The sequence below is a fragment of the Xenopus laevis genome, chromosome 1S, assembly GCF_017654675.1.
Source record: "Xenopus laevis strain J_2021 chromosome 1S, Xenopus_laevis_v10.1, whole genome shotgun sequence".
NCBI classification, from domain to species: domain Eukaryota; kingdom Metazoa; phylum Chordata; class Amphibia; order Anura; family Pipidae; genus Xenopus; species Xenopus laevis.
In genome coordinates this window covers 19,777,114-19,801,273 of record NC_054372.1, presented here as the reverse complement: position 1 = coordinate 19,801,273, position 24,160 = coordinate 19,777,114, and the positions used below count along the sequence as shown (strand labels likewise).

At 37.5% G+C, this 24,160-nt stretch overlaps 1 protein-coding gene across 7 annotated transcripts in view; it reads right to left on the bottom strand.

Moving 5' to 3' along the window:
- slit2.S (slit guidance ligand 2 S homeolog) overlaps window positions 1-24,160 on the bottom strand; it is a 217,231-nt gene that overhangs the window by 181,788 nt on the left and 11,283 nt on the right. For all 7 annotated transcript variants that reach the window (XM_041573434.1, XM_041573462.1, XM_041573442.1 and 4 more), the window contains 1 exon segment: window positions 22,138-22,209. In XM_041573434.1, coding sequence (XP_041429368.1) covers window positions 22,138-22,209 — 72 coding nt within the window.

Here is a 24,160-nt window from a genome sequence, read left to right as displayed (position 1 = left end):
GTTTCCCTTTCCTTTTTATCTTATTATTTTAGTGCTTCTACCATTCATTATTAATCTGATTCGGAGCTGCTGGTTACTTGTTGATGTTTCCACCGAGGAAACAGTTATCTGTGTGTCTGCCATTGCAAAGCGTCCACATGAAAGCACTAGAGCTGCCAAATTCCTTCCTGCTAATTCTACTCTGACAGCGGACACCAGGGTGTTGGTACTCACATCACTGTAGACCCCCAACAGCAGACAGAAACCGTCATTAAACCATTAGAGTGCAGTCTTTTGTATCAGCCACTTGAAAAAAATAACTCTTTCAGGGGATTCCCATGGGGCCATATCAATTATTATGTATAAAATACTTATGGTCAATCAATAGCTGCTGAATTTTCTGTTAGTGTGCATTCTAGAAATGTCTTCAGTGTATTATATATATATATATATATATATATATATATATATATATATATATATATATATATATATATATATATATATATATATATATATATATATATATACTCATTCTAGCAGCTGGAGCACTCTCAATCCATTAGGCAATTGCCCGGGTGCAGGTTATAGTCAATCATACATAGAGCAAAGAAAAAAACCGCACACACAGGACTTATGAAGTGCAAAAAAAATAAAAAATTTATTGCAACGTTTCGGCTCCTGTACTCGAGCCTTCTTCAGGTGGTGTGTACAGTGCAAATAACCATCAGTATTTAAACACAAAATGGCGCCAAAGGCACGACCTATGACGTCATGGGGTCAAATGTGCGTCACTATGAGGAGTGTATAAAGGCCTTACATCAGAAGGCCGCTAGATCTAAAGGACATGTGCATTATATGGCCATAGTCTATGTAGGAGCGTGATAAATGTGCCCATATTATTCATCCTTGCTCAGTGCAGGTTAATTAAATGCCCAAATCGTGCAGTGCCAATACATCCCCTAAAGTGCTGAATTTAAGAAAGAAGAAAGAATAAGAACGGACCGCAACTTACCACGAGGGGCCCGAGCAGCTGCCTGGCAGAAAACATGCACTGTAGTGACGCACATTTGACCCCATGACGTCATAGGTCGTGCCTTTGGCGCCATTTTGTGTTTAAATACTGATGGTTATTTGCACTGTACACACACCACCTGAAGAAGGCTCGAGTACAGGAGCCGAAACGTTGCAATAAATTTTTTTTTTTTTTGCACTTCATAAGTCCTGTGTGTGCGGTTTTTTTCTTTGCTCTATATATATATATATATATATATATATATATATATATATATATATATATATATATATATATCAATTAGAAGTGGTAGAGATCGCACTCACAGGTCTTAATATAGAAAAAGAAAATTTATTGTGGACAAGTGCTGACATTTCGGCTGAGACAACAGCCTTTCTCAAAGTGAAAAAAGTGTCATACACACGGATATAAATACACAGTGTGGCGGGAATAAAATCAATACAAGAGGAAACCACGGTGTTTCCTCTTGTATTGATTTTATTCCCGCCACACTTAATATATATATATATATATATATACGTGTGTATGTGTTTATGTGTGTGTATATATATATATATATATATATATATATATATATATATATATATATATATATAGAATGTTTTTTTAAAATGAAATGTCTTTCACTTATATACTTTTCTGTTGGTTTCACCACCACATATAGAGGTTGCACCCCAGCCAACCATCCACAACCATAACATATCACAATGCCTAATTTCTAGGCCATGACTGCAGTGGCTTCATATTAGGGGCAATGTCACATGGAAGGTTTTGACTGTAAATACAAATAGTTGTGTCAAAATAGTTGGTGCTATTTTCCAGTGATAACATACACCACAAAAGAAGCAACACATAACAGCTATTAGCCAGGAGTTTTTCTCCAGCCACAATAGAGAAATTGAGTTTTGGCTTGAGGAGCATTACTACTAAATGCTGTACCAATGGGACATTTAGTCAGTACCAGTAGTTCAGGTAATAATAAAGGCTAGGCAGATAATTGTTTTAAGAGGCAATTTCATGTACAAATCATGTACAACATCTATCTATCATCGATCTATCTCAATCCAGTTATTGTCAAAATGCATTGAAATACACTAACCTATAGATATCTATGGTCCCTTCAAATAAAAAGAAACGTCACTTGACACTGGGATTTGTCCAAGAGAAGGCCGCAGCTCGATTACTGGAACTTTAACATCTCTGATTTATGTTGTTTTCATTTTCCTTCTATTTAAGTTGGGGCCTCAGTTATTCTGCATTGCCCTGGGTCTCCTTTCTCTGACCTGGAACTCCTGACCTCCTGCTTTTATGTTTGCCAGCAATTTATTATATGGATAGCATTCATAGCCTGTTGTTTTTTAAAGTGGCCTCATTTTTTATGTTCAGCATCAGAACAATTGTCTTTTGCTGTTTATATCCAGTTTTTTATTTTATAAAACTGTAATATATAAAATACCTATACATTGTTATAAAGATCAATAGAACCTTGGCCATAAAGCATGACAGATATATACAATAGGCTGATGCAAGCAGTTAACCCTACTCATATAGAGTTGTTTGGTGCTTTATGTCAATCTGACTTGACACCTGAACAAAAAACGTAATATTTTAAAATATCAGTACTCCACTTCAGGACCACGAGGCAATGTGTATTATTGTATTCAGAAGAACGGTGCTTGAGGAATGAAACTCCAATAGTTATACCTCTCCCACATCCCATCTTTCAACATATCAATAGGCCCTAAGGATAGACATGCAGGGGCTATTGTTCTTTTGTAACTGTGGAATGCTCATGAATCATGTAGGCAGAGTCTTTAGTGATGTGTACTGCTCATACTTACAGAATCCCATAGTGACTATAGGAATCTCTCTCTCCAAGCATCAGCAGTCCACTGAGTCTACGTACAGTAGTTTTGGTTACATTTCAATGTTTTAGTGCTCAGTCCTTTGCTTGGGGATGGTGAATATTTAGCCAGATTTTTTTTCATGGTCAATGCATTTCATGCTAATATTGTAATTGCAGGTATAGTTGTTGTACCATGTTAGCCAATAAAAAATGTAACAGGGCGGCCCTTTTGAAATAAAAAATAACAAAGTGGTATAAAGGTTATACTTTATTGGCTGACTAAGATAATCATAGCAAGCGTCTGAAACTAGCTCCCATGGATTGCTTCCTATTGACAATGGGAAGAACTGTGAGTTAAGGTGGCCATACATGAGCCGAGTCTGTCGAGCCCTCCGATCGATATCTGGCCAAGAGTTGGATAGATGTAGATCGGGCAGGGGTAAAAATCCCACCGGATCGTGGATCGCATCTGTTCATTGATGTGGTCCCACAATCCGGTTGTCCGTATATCTTTCATTATGATCTGAACGTTGGGCCCTAGGGCCCATGATCAGATCAGCCCGATAATGCCCACCACAAGGTGGGCATATTGGGGAGAGAAACGAGCGGATCTCTCTGTGTAATGGCCACTTTAACTCTTAACTAGAGATGCCCAACCAGTGGCTCTTGAGCAATATTCTGCTTGCCATTCGCTTTGGTGTTGCTTCCACTGCTCATTTTTAACTTCCTGGATTGAAGTCAGAAATATACATACAAGTCTATTCCAAATAGTCTCCTGCAGGTTGTTTCCACAAGGGATTACAAAATAGCCAATAACATTGCTTATTTGACAATACCGAGACCTATATTTATGCTTGTGTAGCTCCCCAGCCCTTTTTACATTTTAGTGAGGGTAAAAAAGTTGTGAACTTATTTTTGTGCTTAGCATATGAAAAAGAGCACTGGTATATTTTCTGGCCATAATCATGGATTTAGGGTGACATACATCTTTTCCCTACTGATTTAATTGTATAGTGATCCTTTATGAGCAGTAAGGGCTATGACAGACAAGGCATTTTCCCACCTGTGATTTCCATTAATGCAATTTGGAAAGCATTTTCAGAAAATTAGTCGCCATGGTAGAAACAGGGGCTTCACCCTTAACATAGCCATGACCAAAACACTCCATGTTCCATTGCCTTATTTTTCTGAGTTTTTTCTGAGTAACATCATACTCAGAACTTGATTGCTACAAGGCAGAAATGCTAACTTCTGCACCATTAAACTGTTGAATGTACATAGATTGGAACAGAATAAAATGGAGAACAATAAAGAGTTTTTGAGAGTCTACTGCCTACAGGATGTAGATACGATTGTAAAACACAAGTAGTTTGACTGAGAATGAAAATAAAGTAAAGTTTGTGTTAGGGTTACAGCAGTGGGTTGACTTTCTCAGGCATTTTAAAGACTGTGAAAACTGTGGAAAACAACCATACCCTATGAAAGCAGTTATATATGTGATTGCCAGCTGAGACAATAGCTTGTAAACACTAAACTCCTAGTTTTGACTTGCAGCCATAGAGCATTGTTATATTGTGCTTAATTTTGCATGCAGGGAGAACTAGCCAGAAAGGAAATGTTGTAATTCTGCCAAGACGTTAGTTTTTAATTACCGGGGCACCTCCTGCCAGTTCCTGTAGACAATGGGGCAATGGGGTATTTTGGTCACTGGTACCTGTAGCCATCAATGGGAAAGCCACATAGTCCCACTAATTAGAACTAGAACATTTCACAGTGCTTTTTTTTATGGGTTACCTGTTTGGTGTAACTGGTACACTTCCCATTAATATCATATTATTGTCTCTTTGGATAAAAAGCACAAATGAAGACCCATTACCCCTTAAGTTTGTCTTTTTCTATTATACACACTCCCTTATTATGTTCTTTCCATGCTTATTTTTCTATAAATCACATGCATATGTTATCCTTATGTCTGTTTAATTAGCAGGGCTTTGTTTATGTTTCTGAGGTTCATTTAACAAATTCTTACAAAATGAGAACCAGGACAGTGTGAATAATAATTACGCTGGGTGTTGCATAAAGAAAACAGTCACATATCTCGCACTATGCAGTTCTTAGAAGCTATGACAAGTGATTCATATTTCATTTGGCTTTCTGTCTTATTCTCAAGCCACATAAAACATATTTCTGAATTATCAGAGACATTATTATGAAGAGGGCAGGAAAGATTAAAGCTTTCTCATGACCCTGGAATCTCTGATCTGTAGTAGGAAACATCAATGGGTAAGGCAGAGTTCACATACATTTATGTCTTTTAATAATCTGCATTAATGAATACGTGCAATAAAAAATGAATATCTGAATGTATTTGATTACAGTGTAATAACTGAAGTCTTTTAACGTGCTGCCCTTTTTAAATCTGATTAGATGTCCCTCAGCTAGGTAGGCCAGGGGCTGATTCACTGGGTCATTAGAGAAGGGAAACTGTTGTACAATGAAGTGTAAGGTAGAGGTCACTTGTTTGCATGTAGTCCCTCTCGTATTCATATATTCAAAACAATGGCACCTGAAGAGCTTTAAAGGGATTCTGTCATGCATTTTTATTTCTAAATTACACTGTTTACACTGCAAATAATTCACTCACAATGTAAAATTTCATTTCTGAACCAGCAAGTGTATTTTTTTAATTTATAATATTGGTGTGTAGGCAGCCAGGCTGCTGTGGGAAAGGGAGGGGGTGATATCACTCCAACTTGCATTACAGGCAGTAAAGAGTGACTGAAGTTTATCAGAGCACAAGTCACATGACTGGGGGCAACTGGGAAACAGACAATATGTCAGATTTCAAAATTAAATATAAAAAAAATCTGTTTGCTCTTTTGAGAAATGGATTTCAGTGCAGAATTCTGCTGGAGCAGCACTATTAACTGATGCATTTTGAAAAAAAAAAAGGTTTCCCATGGCTGTATCCCTTCAAAAACTGAGACTGGGTCATCCCGATGACACCACACTTAAAAGACCTAAAAGTCAGAAAAAGTCTGAGGTTCTAACCTTCTAGACTTAAATTGATCTGATGGTGACATACTTACCAATCCTAAACAAGCCATTTTGTAATTTTCATTGGACCTCTGTATGTGCTATAATGGGCCCACTTCCTTAAGAGTCTACATAAAACTTTTTATTAGCAATATGGAAGGAATATTGTGTCTTCTCTAAAGGGGTTGTTCACCTTTTGACTCAATTTCAGTATGATATCGAGAGTGATATTCTGAGACAATTTGTAATCGGTTTTCATTTATTTATTATTTGTGGTTTTTTAGTTATTTAGCTTTTTATTCAGTAGCTCTCCAGTTTGCTATTTCAGCAATCTGGTTACTAAGGTCCAAACTACCCTAGCAACCATGCATTGATCAGAACAAGCGACTGGAATATGAATAGGAAAGGCCCATATAGAAAGATGAGTAATAAAAATTTGCAATAAGGGGCCCAATTACTTAGCTCGAGTGAATGAATACGATAAAAAAACGTCGAATTTCGAATGTTTTTTTTTGGCTACTTCGACCATCGAATTGGCTACTTTGACCTTCGACTACGACTTCAACTTTGAATCAAACGATTCGAACAATAAATCGTTCGACTATTCAACCATTTGATAGTCAAAGTACTGTCTCTTTAAAAAAAAACTTCTTCGCCACCTAAAACCTACCAAAGTCAATGTTAGCCTATGGGGAAGGTCCCCATAGGCTTTGAAATCTTTTTTGGGTCGAAGAAAAATCGTTCGATCGATGGATTAAAATCCTTCGAATCAAACGATTCGAAGGATTTAATCGGTCGATCAAACGATTTTTCGTTCGATCTGCGGTAAATCCTTCGACTTCGATATTCGAAGTCGAGGGATTTAACTTTGACAGTAAAATATCGAGGGTTAATTAACCCTCGATATTCGACCATAAGTAAATTTGCCCCTATATGTGTAACTTTACAGAGCATTGGTTCTTAGATGGGGTCAACGACACCTATTTGAAAGCTGGAAAGGGTCAGAAGAAGAAGGCAAATAATTCAAAAACTATAAAAAAGAAAAATGAAAACCAATTGAAAAGTTGCTTAGAATTAGCCTTCTATAACATACTAAATATTAACATAAAGGTGAACCACCCATTTAACACACATTCAAAGCACTAATGATTACTTGAAATATTGTGTATTTAAATTAAAAATGATTCAAGCACCCAAACAAACCCACCCATTATTTAGTTTACTAGTATATACTGTAGCCAAGATAAAAAAGAGTTACATTGCTATGGTCTTTTCCTAAAACTTCAACTTTTAAAAAACAAAATACAAATATTATGACAGCTATAGACAAATAGAAATATGCCTGGCTCTTTGACGTTTGGAGGAGAAAGCAACTTTATGTCAAAACGAAAATAGCAAAATACATTTCCAAAATGAATAAATGAATGAGATTTCTGTCCCAAATTCCATATAATGCATATGCAATCATAAATACATAATACAGTACATATACACACTAAATGCAGACATCATTACACAGCATGAATGTAAGTTCCTCTGCTGCTTTATTACCAATAAAAAATTAGGGGTCTATTATAGTGACTTTTAAAGTGTGATTGCTTGACATTCCTCAGAGAATGGAAAGGAGTCTCATTACTTACATCATTTCACTCACACAGGAAATGTCATGTTTTAATGCCAAGGAGATCGTTTAGCGGTTACAAACACATGGAGATTTTTGACAAACACAAGTGTTTGTGAAACGTAGAAGGGCAGGACAATAGCAGAACAGAACCAAAAAAATAAAATAAAAGAAGTTTGCAGTGAGATTCCTAAAATGCACTAGATTTAAAATTCATTGAAATTTGACGTAACAGATCAACAAGAATTGACCGGCTCTTCTTTTCACCATAAATTCCCTTTGTGAAAGGAAATATCCTCCAACTGGGATATTAAAACTCCCAGGATACCTACAATAAAAGGTACTAAGGATTTCGCAAGTTTTTCATGGTGTTAATTAAATGATCATTTAACACTGACATGTAAACAGAGCTATTTCTTTTACTGACAGCACAGCTTATTATAAATCCAGCGCAATAAAAGACATGGGTGTTAATTCTCGGCATCAAGTTCCCACAACACTTTAAGATGCCTTATCGTGTCTAAGGTTAAGCATCTAGACACAAAACAAAGATAAGGTCTACTCAGCGACCAGTTCAGCTTTCTCATCGCTCAGTGACCTAGGTAACACTTCAAGGGAAAAAAAAGAATAAATTGAATTTCTCCAGCATTTTGTGGGGATTAGGACGAATTGTTGGCCCACAATGACTTTTCACCCTGTCTTTTTATTCTTCCTGTGCAACTTTCCTCTGGTCTTAAGTAAGAAGTTTGTTGGTTTAAGACACAGAACAAACAGAAACAGAAAATAGGAGAAATTTTAATCATCTAAAGCACAGGGGAAGCAATCACCCTCTCTTTTGGGCCTTTTCACAGCTATTCAGGAAGCTTTTAAACCCTTCAGCCATCTAACAAACCAGCCGTCATACACTGAGCCTTTCCATGCTAATTCTGATTAATTTTACTCTTGCTGCATTACAATCCTAACCCGCATAATTAAATTTACTGTCAAATTTTTTTTTTTGGGGGGGGGATTTAATGCATATTTGTAGATTTTCTTAAGGAGAGGCTAATTTATTCGATGTGCCCAAGTAGCTTTTGCTGCCTCCGCCAAACAGAATTTCTATGTCAAACAAAAGTTAAATTGTTGAAACCCTAACACAGCTTTTAAACATTGAATTTGCAAAAAACAAATATAATTTATATATTTATATAAAAATGCTGCATATTGAAGTATATTTTTTACTTGCTTAAAGGGGACCTGTCACCCAGACATAAAAAGCCTTATAATAAAAGTCCATTTCAAATTAAGCATGAAACCCAAATTATTTTATTATTAAAACATTTATATCTGTTATAAACTTATTTAAAAGTCACAGCTGTCAATCATATATTACTTGCCCCTCCTCTATGCCTTAGGCATAGGGGCGGGGCAGGCAATTACTTTACTTTGCATTCTGTTCTTCCTTGATTTCACTGCACTCCTCACATTCCCCCTGCCTCCTCTCCTTCTAATTGTATAGCCAGCACATGGGCAGGGGTGTCAGGTCCCCCATTCAGGCACATAAACATGGCATGAGGTTGCCTTAACAACAGTGTCTACAAAATGGCAGCTGCCTTCTTGCTGTGATTTTGAATTCCAAGACTAAAAAAACAAGATTTAATTTTTTTTTTTTTCTAGTGTAAGTGAAGTTTATTTTGCTTGGCTAACATCGTAAAATAGGATTTGGAATTATTTTTTAGTGACAGGTCCCCTTTAAAAAACTGCTAAGCAGTACTCAGTTACGCTGGGACACTAACGAGCTAATCTGGATTTGGTAACTAACCCCTTAAAATTTTAAAAGGCCTGTGTATTGTAATTACTGTAGACCTCACTATAGAATATTAGATCTCATTTAATAAAGCCATGTACAAGGACTAGGCCTGTTAAAAAGCACAACATTGTTTCTGTCAGTGTGTCTAGTGCTGGTGAAGAGTAGCTGCTCTTTGTTCCCTTGGGAAGGTTGCATCTTTAATGATACAAGGCAAACAGAGTGGACCCTTGAGTGCAAGGGGGGATTCGCGAAAGATTCAAAAATTTTCAGCGAAATTCAGGAAATGGTGAAAATTTTGCGAATGGCGAATTTTGACGGCGGTGTCATAATTTGTTTGGCACCATCGACAATTCTGACGCCGGCGACAATTTGACGCACATTGAAGTCAATGAGCGCCTTTGATTGTCGCCGGCTTCAAAAAAAATGTGCAATTACGCGGCAATTTCACAAATTTATTCGCTGGTGGCGAAACACGGAAATTCGCTGCAAATTCGCCCATCACTAATGGGCACAAATTTGTGTGCTCCATTGAACCTGCAAACAGAAGGTGCAACTCAACATTTACATGGTGTATTGTGAAAAAAACTTTGCCCATTTTTACAACATTGTAAATGAATTCTACAATTGCTCACTATATTGATCATGTTATCTAAATAAATATCTGTAGTTTCATGTATTGATGCCATGTCAAAACTTTTTTTTTAAGCATAGCTAAACCCATGACCTATAAACCCTACATCGACTTATAGAGCCTGAAGCACTAGGTCATACAGCATGCCTAGAAACATTTAGTTTGACACATGACTCCATCCCCCCATCTATATTTTTTTAAAATAGGAAAGACAAACCATCTTCCAATTAAAAAATAATAGAAGAAATATCTGTGAATTTTTTGTGGTAAGAGGCACAGTTTTATAAAAACAGGTCAGGTACAAGTCTAACTGGAAGAATCTAGAATCAATGGTAGATTTTTCTGTTTCATGTTAGGGGTTAATATCCCACTAACCTTTAGAAATCTGGCTTTAGTATGGCCTTAAAATACACAGACTGTTTTGTTGAATTGATTGACAGTGCAGACTGTGTATTGTTCTCTTCTGGGCTGGTTGGTTGGGGAATGTAGCATCATATGGCTCCACACATGACACCTACAAGCCACGAATAGCAGTAAATAGTATATCGATATATCGATGGTACACTTATATCAAAGAGACAGTGCAGCAAATTTAAATCAGAGCCAGAATTTCAGTTATTTTGATCAGCCCTGGCTAGAATGATTAATTAGCAAAATTGTATTCAATAGTTTAGTTGGATTACATCCTATCGTAGGTATGAAACTAACCTCTAAAACCTCTGTATTTTAGGAATTAGTAAGAGATATGACAATGAAGTATGAACTCCATTACCTTCTTGAACTAAATAGAAGAATGTTGTATATTTAAAATATCGAATTTGTCTGCTGACATTTTGCTACAATATGGAGGTTGTAGAGGTTAAAGCTACACCTTTGATGTGGAACATACAGGTACATGAGGTCTGTACAATGAGTTTGCGTTCAGCATATCACCCTATAGAGGTATGAAGCAGAAGCAACATTTTGAGTTCCCTTGATAATTTAGCAAAAGGCAGTCACAGGGCTCAGCTTATGACCTAAATAAAGGCTGCTGGGAAGTATATCCAGCTGGCATATCAGCATGTCCCATATAGGAGCAGACATGCTTGACACTGATTGTCTGAAGTGCTACTTGAATAACCACACATCTACTCCTATCCTTGTCTCTTCTCATATTAACCAATGTGTACACCACATTTAAATACATTTCTTTGCTCCAGTTAACCAATTGCCCCATTACATCTGCACCACCCGTGCTTGGCAGTTCTACCTGAGTTGCTTTTTCCAGTCATTGCCATGGCTAAACAGGTGCAGGCAAGCCCGGATTTGCGGCAAGGCCCCATTCAATTACAGCAGCTGCGCTGGCGTTTTTTCGCCGGCGAGCTGGGAAGGGGAGGTGGGGTGGGTGCTAGGACCGCGCGGCCGCCTGGTTGGACCGCACGGCCTAGGGGCGCCCCTCATTGAAATCCGGCGCTGGGTGCAGGGAAAAATCGAGTTCTCCATCTCAATCCCTTAAAACTCCTAAAGGTGGCCATACATGGGCAGATTTAAGCTGCTGATTTCGGTCCTTTAGACCAATTCGGCAGCTTATCTGTCCGTGTATGGGGTCTTCCCGATCGATATCTGGTCACCATATCGATCTGGAAGGTTTCATTTTTCAGGCGATCGACCCGTCTGAGCCCATTGCTCCTCATTGTAATCCGATCATTTGGTAGGATGTAGCGAACTGTTCTGCTGCGAACTAGTTCGCGCGAACTTCGACCGTTCGCGTCCGCCGAATGTTCGCGAACGTTTGGGAACGTTCGAATTTTGAGTTCGCGTTCGATTCGAATACAAGTCGTTCGACCATTCGACCATTCGAATTCCTTCGACCGCTAAAAATCGAACGATTTCCATTCGTTCGAACGATTGTAAGCATTCGATCGAATGAAAAGCATTCGATCGAATGGCTTCGATCGTTCGATTCGAATGAAAATCCTTCGATCGAATGATTAAAATCCTTCAATCGTTCGAATCGAACGATTTTAGCGGGTGTTCGAAGTTCGCGAACACCGGCAAAAAATGCGAACGTTCGCGGACAGTTCGCGAACACCGGCGAAATCGGCAGTTCGCTACATCCCTATCATTTGGCCCTGGGACCGAACATTCAGAATATAGCCCTGCGTTGGTGGGCATATCGGGGAAAGATCCGTTCGTTTATCGATGTCGCCAAACGAGCGGATCTTATAGTGTATGGCCATCTTAAAAATGAAGAAAAGTCTCACACAATAAAAAACAGAAGAAGAACAGCTTCTGAATTAGATGTATGTGAAAGCCAAGAAAGAAAAGATTTCTCCTGCCCAAATGCTATTTAGAGAAACAAAGTGAAAGCTGAGTCAGTACTTAGGTGGACGACCATTTTCATTTATCAAGGAAATAAAATGGACTAGTCCTCTGACAGAGTAGTTAATATCACAATGACTCTTCATAGACTTTCCTCATTGCAGCTGCTTCCCTTTTTATATATTAGTCAGGGGACTCGCTTTATTCCTTCGTCAGCATCTCAAATCCTTGCTGGAAAGAAAGTTGTTTTTCCAGTGCTGATTGGCAGTTGATTGTTAAAAAAAAGGGAAAAAAAGACTTCCCTTTTACAACAGAGGATTAATATTTCTCCAGGAATAAACACTGCGAGCTATTGTGTTCAAAGGCCATTAGCCGAAACATTCCCTTAAATCTTATTGATTTTTCAAGTCCTTTCTCTCACCCGGTAATCTGTTCCAGGCAATTGCATGTGAGTATATATGGATACTTTTCTCTTTACATATTTGATATCAATTGCATGACCCATGTAGAGGCTCAGTTGCGCTTAATATTCTATTGCTCTGAGCGTTATACTTTCTTTTTCCTATTTCTCTCTCCATTAATCCGTGTCTCAACTTTTCAAATCACACACACTCATATTAGGTTCTACCAGGTGACAAAAACATCTATGTTTGTTCAGTAACACAGTCTATGTGCTTGTTAAGTTTGCCAATTGAAACATAATTATGTTACCAAATTAATGCAAACAACCCAGAGATCTATTTACAATTCACGGCAGGACCTACGGCAAATTTACTATTAAATTAACAGAGTAATGCTTTTTCTTCCAGATATGCTTATTTAAGCAAGCGTGAATAAAGAGATGTCTTTGTAGTCTAACCAACAGCGTTCTTCTAGCAGGAGCTGCCTGTAAATAAGTCACTGCCTATTGTAGGCCAGATTTAAATGCCCCGCGCCCCCAAAGAGTTCTAAAGATTATTTAACAATATCTGAGCTTTCTGATTTTAGTTGAAAGTATTAATATCTATAGGTTTAATGAGCAAAATACAAACAAAGCCTTGCAAGTGTGATCCAATTTGGAGCGAATTGTACTGTATACCATATTTAATTGCCATTATTGGGTGCGAGGGAAACGTAGACATCAGACTATGGGGCAGATTTACTAAAGGGCAAAGTGGCAAGTGCTGGCGCAAATTCGCCAGTATTACCGCCTGTAAGGACATCACCGATTTACTAATGGGCGCAGGCGCCAATTCTCCGGCGACAATTCGCTCTGGCAAATGAACGTTACTCCGCAAATTCACTAAAATGCGGAATTTACTGTATGTTAACCCTTTTGCCAGACTTGCCTTCGCCAGCTCAGACCAGGCGAAGTGCACTGGAGTGTATAGATCTTCCTCAATCTTCTGTAACTTACATCATATGTAAGTGGAAAAAGCATCAAAGTTCAAAAAACGCTGGTGTTTTTTCCTTTTTTCAGAGGTCCTTAAAAAATGTTTTTTTGGGTAACCGTTTTCCCTCATACATTTTCTAATATATGGAACATTAACTATACAGTGGGCTCATGTTTAGGGCATTATAACAACTCTATTGTCTTTATTAAGGTTCCCTGGACTTGTGTAATGTAATGTATTTGCTGCAACATTAAATTTCCCGCCGTATGCAAATTAGCCTGAGCAAAGACCTTTAACGAAGTTGCGATGGGTAGAAATGAACACTAGACGATCTTTGCTTTGAATTGCTCACATTGGCGAAGTAACGCTAGCGAAAAGTCGCCAGCGTTCGGCGCCCACAACGAAACTTTGCATTTTAGTGAATTAGTGTTGTCTGATCAAATGTTCACCTGGTGAAGTGTGGGTGCAAAGTGGTCGCTGGCGACTTTTCGCAGGTTAGTGAATCTGCCCCTTTGTGTAAGTTGGATCACACTTACAAAATGCAAGTGTTCATGATTCCTAAATGTTATGTTACCAAAGTCATCAACTGGAAATGTCAGCTATTTCATATTCACAGTTAGCTTTTAAAGAACCATATCTGGCTCCCAATTTTAAGCAATAATTATATAGTATTTGTAGCAAGAACTCGTCTTTCTTCAGTATAGATTCCCTGGCAATGTAAGAGTGACAATGCAAGGACATATGGTCCACATGGTCAGGTTATGGCAGATAATGATCAAGCCAAGTTTGCAGGAAGGAACTGCAACTTTACAGTATGTGGAGTCTTCCTTATAAATGCATTAGTAGACTGACATATCCTAGACCAGGTCCCCAAACTTTTTTACCCATGAGCCACACTCAAATGTAAGAGTTAAGAGAGCCACACAAATAAAGGGCTGTTATATGGTATTCCCATGAGGACTGCTAGCCTGATGAAGGCTTTTTTGGTGTAGAAATGGATCTGTATGTCTCCAAATCTTGCCTACAAGTCAGGAATTTCCAAACTAGCACTTGATTTGAGGCCACTTGGAGCAACATTAAAGGGATTGATAATCAACATGTAGCTTACAAATCAATGATTGGAGATATCAGTCCTAGACAGACCATCTGCAAGTTGATGTGAATGCAGATTGACCATTCCAAACCAAAGGGGCCCATAGATGGCCAAACATCAGTACTGGATACCATGTTGGGGCAGGTATGACTATCTCTAAGCTACTTATTAAAAGGAAATTGCACCCCATTTATTTATATTGTGTTGTCCTTACCTTTGCTGTTTATGTATATTTCATTTTTCCTATATCTGTTTCAGCATTCCCATTTTTCTCTGGATGTCAGACCCAGGTGAGGGGGAGAACAGTAAGGCAAGAAATATACACGGATAGAAAAATGATTGTGCATATAGCAACTACAATTCATTGAATTAATATTATTATCAAATAGATTACCATGTGCCATCAGAATATATTTTAATTTGGAGTAACAGAATTCTGTTTTTTTAGGACTTGTTTAAACTAATGTTAGCTTCAGAACATCTATTAGCTATTATGATGGATCATGGTATGAATAGCGATGTCCATCTTTCTGGACAACAGTAACCTTGGTAACAGAATTCTCTAATTCTCATAATCCTGTTGCTAACTATAATGTGGCAGGGGCCAAACTGGTTTAATGAAGAGGAGTACAGAGCTATGGCATATGACGCATCCAGGCATGAATAACAATAATCAGAGCTGCTAGAATTTCAACTCTTTTAGAATACGTGTGAATGTTTTCAATGGAATAAAAATAACGTCAGAAATAACTAAAACTAATTTATTAGATGAGGATTTGAATAAAGAGGCAACTAACTATACTATGAACATTATACTATTTATTAATAACATTTCAAAATCATGTCTTATAAAGTCCATAGACATAATTTGAGCATACAATACATTTTTATTGGTTAATATTTATTAACTAATCACGTTAAGCAACTCTGACAGCTATTTTTTCTATCTGTGACAGAGCTGCATCCCAATTCTGTCTGATAAACATACATTTGAAGTCAATTACTTAGTATGGAGAACCCGCAAGCCAATCATCTCTCTTGTAACGTGTGGGAGGTTAATCAGTGACCCACAAAAGGAGGGTGTCACACGTCAGTGAAAATTTGTTATCCGCAAGTCAAAAAAATGCACATGTTTCAGCCATTTAGCCCATAGGCCTGACAATTGGATCACTTAGGATCACATCATTTTCTTCTTTGGTCAGGGTAAGGGTCTTTCTTTATGTACAGCTGTACATCAAATACTCCTTCTTTACACAGCTATTAATGAATGGAATAATATTCCAAACTATGAAAGGACATATTCATCTGTAAATATTCAATGCAGTCCCACGATTCTAATTAGATTTCAAGATCTACAAGGGCAGGCTATTTCTTCCATTCATATTTCATCTACTTATAAGCTTCTAATTTGCTTTGGGTAATGTATATAGCCTTGCACCTTAAATCAAATCCTGCTGTTTTGTAAGGGCTGCATGCAAAATTATCTAAATACAGTTACACACGCAAGTATAGCCTGTAATATATTCTGTATGTGGTATAACAGCGTAGTGTACAATCATATATAGTGTAGCTCTTAAACAAATATATGTGTGATCTGAGACTTGCATTAAAGGGATACTGTTATGGGAAAAAGAGTAAACAGATTTTTTTATATTCAATTTTGAAATCTGACATGGGGCTAGACATATTGTCAATTGCCCAGCTGCCCCAAGTCATGTGACTTGTGCTCTGATAAACTTCAATCACTCTTTACTGCTGTACTGCAAGTTGGAGTGATATCACCCCCTCCCTTTCCCCCCCCAGCAGCCAAACAAAAGAACAATGGGAAGGTAACCAGATAACAGCTCCCTAACACAAGATAACAGCTGCCTGGTAGATATCTAAGAACAGCACTCAATAGTAAAAACCCATGTCTCACTGAGACACATTCAGTTATATTAAGAAGGAAAAACAGCAGCCTGCCAGAAAGCATTTCTCTCCTAAAATGCAAGCACAAGTCATATGACCAGGGGCAGCTGGGATATTGACAAAATGTCTAGCCCCATGTCAGATTTCAAAATTGATTATAAAAAAAACAGTTTGCTCTTTTGAGAAATGGATTTCAGTACAGAATTCTGCTGGAGCAGCACTATTAACTGGTGGGTTTTGGAGAAAACATGTTTTTCGATGACAGGATCCCTTTAAGAAATAGAAACACAGAATTGCTTACAGAATAACTGCTGATGACCAAGTTCATATTGATGATCATGGACAAATAATGTATGTCTACCAACTGCACAGAGAAACTAGGGGATGTCCAATAAAGTTTTTAGACTGGGTATTCAGTAAAGGCTATAGAGTACACAAAACATGATTTCCAACCAAGAAGGAGCTAAAAAGAGAATGTCTAAAGACCCCCATTCACTAGGCGATAAAAGCTGCCGACAGAACGTGTCGACAGCCTTTTGGCCCGTGTGTGGGGCCTTCTGACGGGTTTCCCTGATCGGTATCTGGCCGAATGCCGGGCCTTATAATTGCAAAGAAGCCACAAATTAATCATTCAGTGATAAGGATTTAGATCAATACGAGCCATGTGATTTGAGATGATTTCAGATGAAATATTTGGAAGAGAATGATTATGAGATTCTAGAAGACTGAGTCACATGTGTTTTATTTATATAATGCCACCAAGTGCCAACAAATATATGACTATAAGAATACAGTATATTGTTAGGTTTTATGTCCTATATTTAACTCAGGAAGGTGGACCAATTTTGTTTGTGCTAAGCTAAACGGTTATAGTACTTTCCAAATACTCCCCTAATAACCCATTTTATTGACATTTTGCAAACTGCAGTCATGATATCATGAATACATTCCATTTTTCTCAACCCTTACACATGTAACTTTACATCATTAAGTACAAAATACTTTCAAGACACTTTTAACCGAGCTAAAAAAACGGACCCATTATCTCATTTAAATTATAAACATATCCCTTCTCTTTCACCTACACTGCCCGTCTGTCAACAAGTGCTTGCAATTTTATTACAGTGTCCTGTAGTTTATGCAGGGTTGGTATTAGTTTACAGAGTTCTATTAATGGACTGGATAAATGGAAATGCTATTTAAACTAGTCTCCTGCTCCAACAAACACAGCTGCAACTGCATTACTATTTCCGAGCGAGTGCTTTGACCTGACCATGCAGTGCAAAGGGAAACCGAAGAACACTGCAAAGAGGAAGAATAGTAGAGCGCTGGCGGCAATCGACCATGGCTAATCATAATTCGTGTATACAGAACTGTCTTTCTTTCATATTGCTTTTAGGCTACAAACTAAGCATGTGTCCCCTTTCACCTGGCATCTCATTTAGAACAAGGGGTCAGAGGATGATTATTATGCTCAAGGCGGGGGGGGGGGCGGGAGAAACCATTCAACAGCCATTAGACCAAATATCATTTGAAAAATGTGGTCCAGTATGGAAATAATTTCCTTGTTATAGGAAACAGTAGTGCTCCTTGGCCTTCAATCAAAGGATAAGTATACATGTCTTCAAGACAACGTTTTATCGGAACTTTCATGTTTTTTCTCTTATAGAGATGGTAAAGTGTCAGGGCATAAATTCCTGGTTACACAAACCATTCTGTCTATAGGAAAGCTGAAGTATGTGTAATAGTTATGTCAAAATGTATATCAGTTATGGATGGTGTTAAACGTGATGCAGCATTCATCCTCCTAAAACATAACTCATGGAAATAGAACCAATCATTTACCAGGGACATTGTAATATATGATGAGTGCTTTCAAATGGCTGGTAGGTAGAGTATGAAAGGTTGGAGTGTGAACTATGGTGATTGCATTAATGCTCAAGCTATCATGGGACCATCAACAGTGCCTCTAATTAGAGCATAATAAACATCATTTCAATGTTACTGAGTCTGAGGGGTACAACATCGCACCCGATAATGGCTGAGGCTTTGTCTTGGTTGACTTCTCATTGTCATTTGGCAACACACATTCCTCTTCAAGGCTCTGGGGTTATTTTGTGAATCAATGGTGGATATTTGAATTGAGCACAAAAAGCAGTTGATAGATGCCTGTAAATGTAACCTGGGCAGACTGCAAAAGTAAATCGGAGATATTAGGGTCTCCAGATATAAAGTGATTACTCACCACAAAAGGGAAGAGGCCCAAGTGCACCACCCTGAGCCCTCAGCACGGGGAGTGGACAAACCATAAACCTTTTGGAGCAGGCACTCAATGAAGGCAAACTTCCACCAGGCAAAAATATCATTGTCCACAACCTTACGCATTTCGTGTCACAAACACTTAATCGTTGGCTCACGATGTACTGTACTCTTGGAACAATGCTGAAAGTTCTAGTTCTGCAACATCTCCATCTTTCTGATACCATAAACGCTCTAATATGGGGAGCTATACTCCTAGCCTGTTTCTGGAAAGACACTATTCAAAATTATTTGATTTGTCTCTCATGGTTTATGTTAGGGGCTTGGGGGATCAAATCCTACAGGTGTAGTCCACGTAATCCTTTTATAATACAGTTGACCTAATGCACATGTATATTTGGGCAAAATATAGGTAGTTGACTGGATACTCTGTGTAACACACACACATAGACTGTTTACAATAGCAAATATTTGACCTAGTTGGCACTAAATTGAGGTTAACTGCATTCTAAGTCCTGACTGACTGAATATTTGTTTTCCTGACACTGTATGAGGGACACAGCTCTGGTAACTCAGAGCATCAGTGTAGGTTCTGGTTTCACCTTAATCTCCACTGATCATCATTAATAATTTTCAATCCATTTACTTAAATAACCCTAAATGAAACTGTTCTGTACTATCTGTGTAGTATTGGTCATGTAACTTTTCATCACTCAAATGGGGAAGTAAAACCATTTTTAACCAATGTTCTGTGTACTCAGTCAGTTCTCTTTACCCATTGCCGGCCATAATATGCAGATGCAAATCAGGTTTTGGATTCAGTTAGGTATTCGACTGAATCTTTCAAAAAGGATTCGGCCAAATCCCAAATTAGTGGATACGGTGCATCCCTAAATGACTTACTCTTGTTAAAAGGAAGTATTAAAATACTGCAACTAATTGCTGATATCCCATAACAGTGAAAATGCCATGAATTCATTTGCCATGCTCAACTTTATATCATTTATCGCCAGCTGGTGGTTTGCCACAAGTTCATACAAGTTGAAACACACCACTAAGGTGTAACCATATCAAGTTGGTTAAATGCACAAGATTTTGTAGTAATCAAGAAGCAGAACTAATGATATTTTTCCTGGTAAAATGACATAGTCAAACATGTACTGACAGTTCATAAAATACATTATAACAGTGACAATCAGCTCCTTATGCAACAGACTTCTAATTTCCATTGGGGGAATGGCACATTTGGGGGGTTATTTGGGTCCGGTAGGGCTTTTTGGTGCAAAATATAGATATATATTTAGAGATTTATTGCTGATGCTTCAAAAAGTCCAAATTTGAAAATCAGCCATCTCAGACCTGCCAAGGTTGTATATAAGTCAATAGGAGAGGTCCCTATAATATCTGGAAGTTTGTATGGTCTGTGCTTGAATTAGCATGAAAAGCTGACTATATCAGGCCTTTCAGGCAAAAATCTAAGCCAGAGAAAAATTGTGCAATTATGCAAAAGCCTCCAAAGAAAATCATACGATTCAAGTTTTTCCCTGATCTGATTAAATTAGGCTTTTTTTTTAATAATTAATAAGGTCAAATTGTGGATTCTAATTTGGTCTAATTTTTTTTATTCAAATAATCATAAAAATTCAGATTTTAGTAAATAACCCTCCATGTGTTATCAGCCAGTAGAGATAGGCCTGATTTGGCCAGCATTGTCGCTTTCTATTGACATCAATGGGAAATGACTGACATTGACATTGGGTGGTTTTGGGCATTGGCTGAAACATGGAAAACAATGTCCCCCTGTGCCATCACCCCATATGATTGTTAAAAGTAATCTAGACTATATACTGCAATAAGCAATCTTAAATTCCTTATGAAAATTGCTCACCAATTGCAACACACCGCCCATTAGAAATATCAGCCTTTCCCAGCTTAATGCCCAAATGTAAATATAGAACAATGGAAAACAAAAGTGACTCCATTAACACATTTTCCTTTTGGCTGAACCCAACATTAGCCCATCGCCATAGCTAATGCATTTTTTTTGTAAAAGCGCAGCAATAGCCCTTAGGCAAGTGAAATGTAATCCAAGTTGAGTTGTTTGACCACCTCCATGCCTGACATTTTTAGTATAGCAATGAAAAGCATAGTGAGATGTAAAATGACGGACTCTCTGCACATGAGGTCAGCACATTGGAAATTACAAACTGCCATTTAAGGGCAGTTAAGTGAGTTTCCTTGCAAGTCAAGCTCCTTATAATTTATCCTGCTGTTCCTTGCTCTCGCTATCCAGAGGGTGCAATTGGGTTAAGAGAGTACAGTGATTTCTCTCCCCCCTATCCACAGCATGAACATTTTTATATCTATAAGACTGAGGCCGAATTATATAGTTGAAGCTCAGTTAATTACATTTTGGACATGCATGATATTTTATTTCTAAGGTATTGTAATCTCGCTGCCTAAGAAAACATTTCCGGATGTTAACCTTTGTCCCATAATTTCAAATGTCACATAGAGGAATGCAGATAAAGATCTGTAGAGAGATAGCTGATAAATTGCATCCAGCCTTATCTCACCTTTCAGTTAGTTGAATGTTAGAATTAAGGAAATGCTTTTTTGTTGGGTGTATCGATGTATTGCTCGTGCTATGAAAATGCTATGACTCTGCACCCAATTATCTGCCGTCAACCAATACTAAATAAGTACAAGTGTAGCTTCCACTGCACTTACATTAATCAGACCACACACAATAACACAGAGTAGTTTGCCTAATCATGTAATGAAGATATATGTGTGTGTGAATGTGTATATCTAGATATACATACAGGTATGGGTTCCGTTATCTGGAAGACCGTTATATATATAAAGCTCTGAATTACAGGAAGGCTATCTCCCCTAGACTCCATTTTAATCAAACGGTTAAAATGTTTAAAAATGATTTCCATTTTCTTTGTAATAACAAAACAGTACCTTTTACATGATCCCAGCTAAAAATATAATGAATACTTATTGAAGGCAAAACCAATTTATTGTTTAATGTTTAAGTGATGTTTTCGTCAACTTAAAGTATGGAGATCCAAATTACAGAAATACCCCTTATCTGGAAAACCCCAGGTCCCATGTATTCTGGATAACAAGTCCCATACCTGTAACACAAAAACAATCAAAGCTAGTGCCTCATTAGGGCGACCTGCTGGTCTGCTCTTTCATCTTATACATGATCACAAAATATATATTCAACCAATAAATATTCAAGATTACTTACAGTCTGTAGAGTTTTGGAGTCCCCAGGAAAAGCAGTTCAGGGAACACCTGCAGATTATTTCGGTTAAGGCGCCTGAAACAGATATAACTTTATTAGTACCACATGGTAAAGACAAATATATTGATCAGTCATTGTATAGAAAACTACAAGTATTCCGCACTTTATAGTACAAGATACTTTCTACCACATCGTATTGAAGATGCACGCGTTTTTATACAGTTATGAGTTCCCTCGTCCTTTTGATTTTTATTCTATAACCCTTGTCTGGTAAGGCATTATATTTTATGCATTATAAACTATTCCAACCAGCTCTTCAAATAGTGATGGTCAAAATACCCAATGTGGTATTGTGCTTAAGGTGGTTTGGTTGGTATAGGTCTACCAACAAGGAGGTGAAATGCTCATTGGTTGACTTGAATGTCAAATATTTGGAAATGTTGCCCTGATACATTCTTTTCATTTTGATAATTAGATAGATAGATAATTATAAGAGGCTAGTGCTGTCTTTGTAAGTTCGCTATAGAGACACTCTAAACGAGGATTTAGCTGTTCAGCTTCAACAAATACTATTCCTTAAGAGGAACAATCCTTATTTCAGCATTATAAAAATGTTGCAATAAACTGGCCCACCCAGCCCTAAAAAAGTTCTTATAGCAAGAGCTGAGAAAATGTTTTTATAATTGTCTGCTACAGTGGACTTTGGGGTTTAAAGAGAGGAAATAATATCGCCCAAGCATTGAAGTGGTAGGATGAATATACATTAGACATGGGAAAAATAAACAGCCACTCTGCCTTGGAATTTGTGAGAAGGTCTGGAAAGTGCTTCTCACCATCATTTAAAATAAACGTTCAAAGAAGTGGCCGGGACGTTTCCATGGAATAATGTACTGTAATGTAAAATCATGAACTGGACAATGCTAAGTCTGAGAACTAAAGAGGTTTTATTTCCTTTCTCTTCACACCCTGAAAACAATGAACACTGATCTAATGCATAATGGCCATTTGTAGACCTAGCGGGGCTTTCTATATAATATACATACATGTTTCAAAATGTAATTTATTTAAAAACATTGCCAAAGTATTCCAGAAGTAATGGACCTTCATTAAATTCTAAACACCAGCTTAATTACATTTTATAGTGGAATCAACCTTGGGCCCTCCTTCAGAGAAGCAAAAGTAGATCAATGGAACCAAAACACAACATTAATTGGTATAATTCCCAATAGAGACTATTAAAAGATCAATTTTACATCGGTTTTTACTGGTCTTTGCCATAAATATATAGAGTAATTGCATGCTGAATCTAATAGAAAAATCAGTTTATATGGAATCTGAACATCGAGAACATTTATTTTTTAAGCAATTATTACCATACTAGGTTTAAATTGTATCCAAAAATATTTTTTGCTCTATTACTTAAATAAGAGCAGTAGATTGCTACTTACATCATTAGGCAACACACAATTAAACGTCCTTATAACTTCATAGTAAAAAATGTGTATAATATATAGATAATGTATATAATGAGATGCTCCACAGGGTCTGTCAACAAGGTCCCATGATTTTTGGGAAACCAAAAAAAAAGTCATCCCAAAACTCTATATTATATCAAAAAAATATTGTCTTTATTCAAAAATCATGTTAAAAAAAGATAGGTATACATACCACATGGTATTCCACCTTACGCATTTCATACCCCCTGGTTCTTAATCATAGACATGATTAAGGGGCCGATTCACTATGGGTCGAATATCGAGGGTTAATTAACCCTCGATATTCGACTAGGAATTAAAATCCTTCGACTTCGAATATCGAAGTCGAAGGATTTAGCGCAGATAGTTCGATCGAACGATCGAAGGATAATTCCTTCGATCGAACGATAAAATCCTTCGAATCGAACGATTGGAAGGATTTTAATCCAACGATCGAAGGAATATCCTTCGATCAAAAAAAGTTAGCCAAGCCTATGGGGACCTTCCCCATAGGCTAACATTGACTTCAGTAGCTTTTAGATGGCGAACTA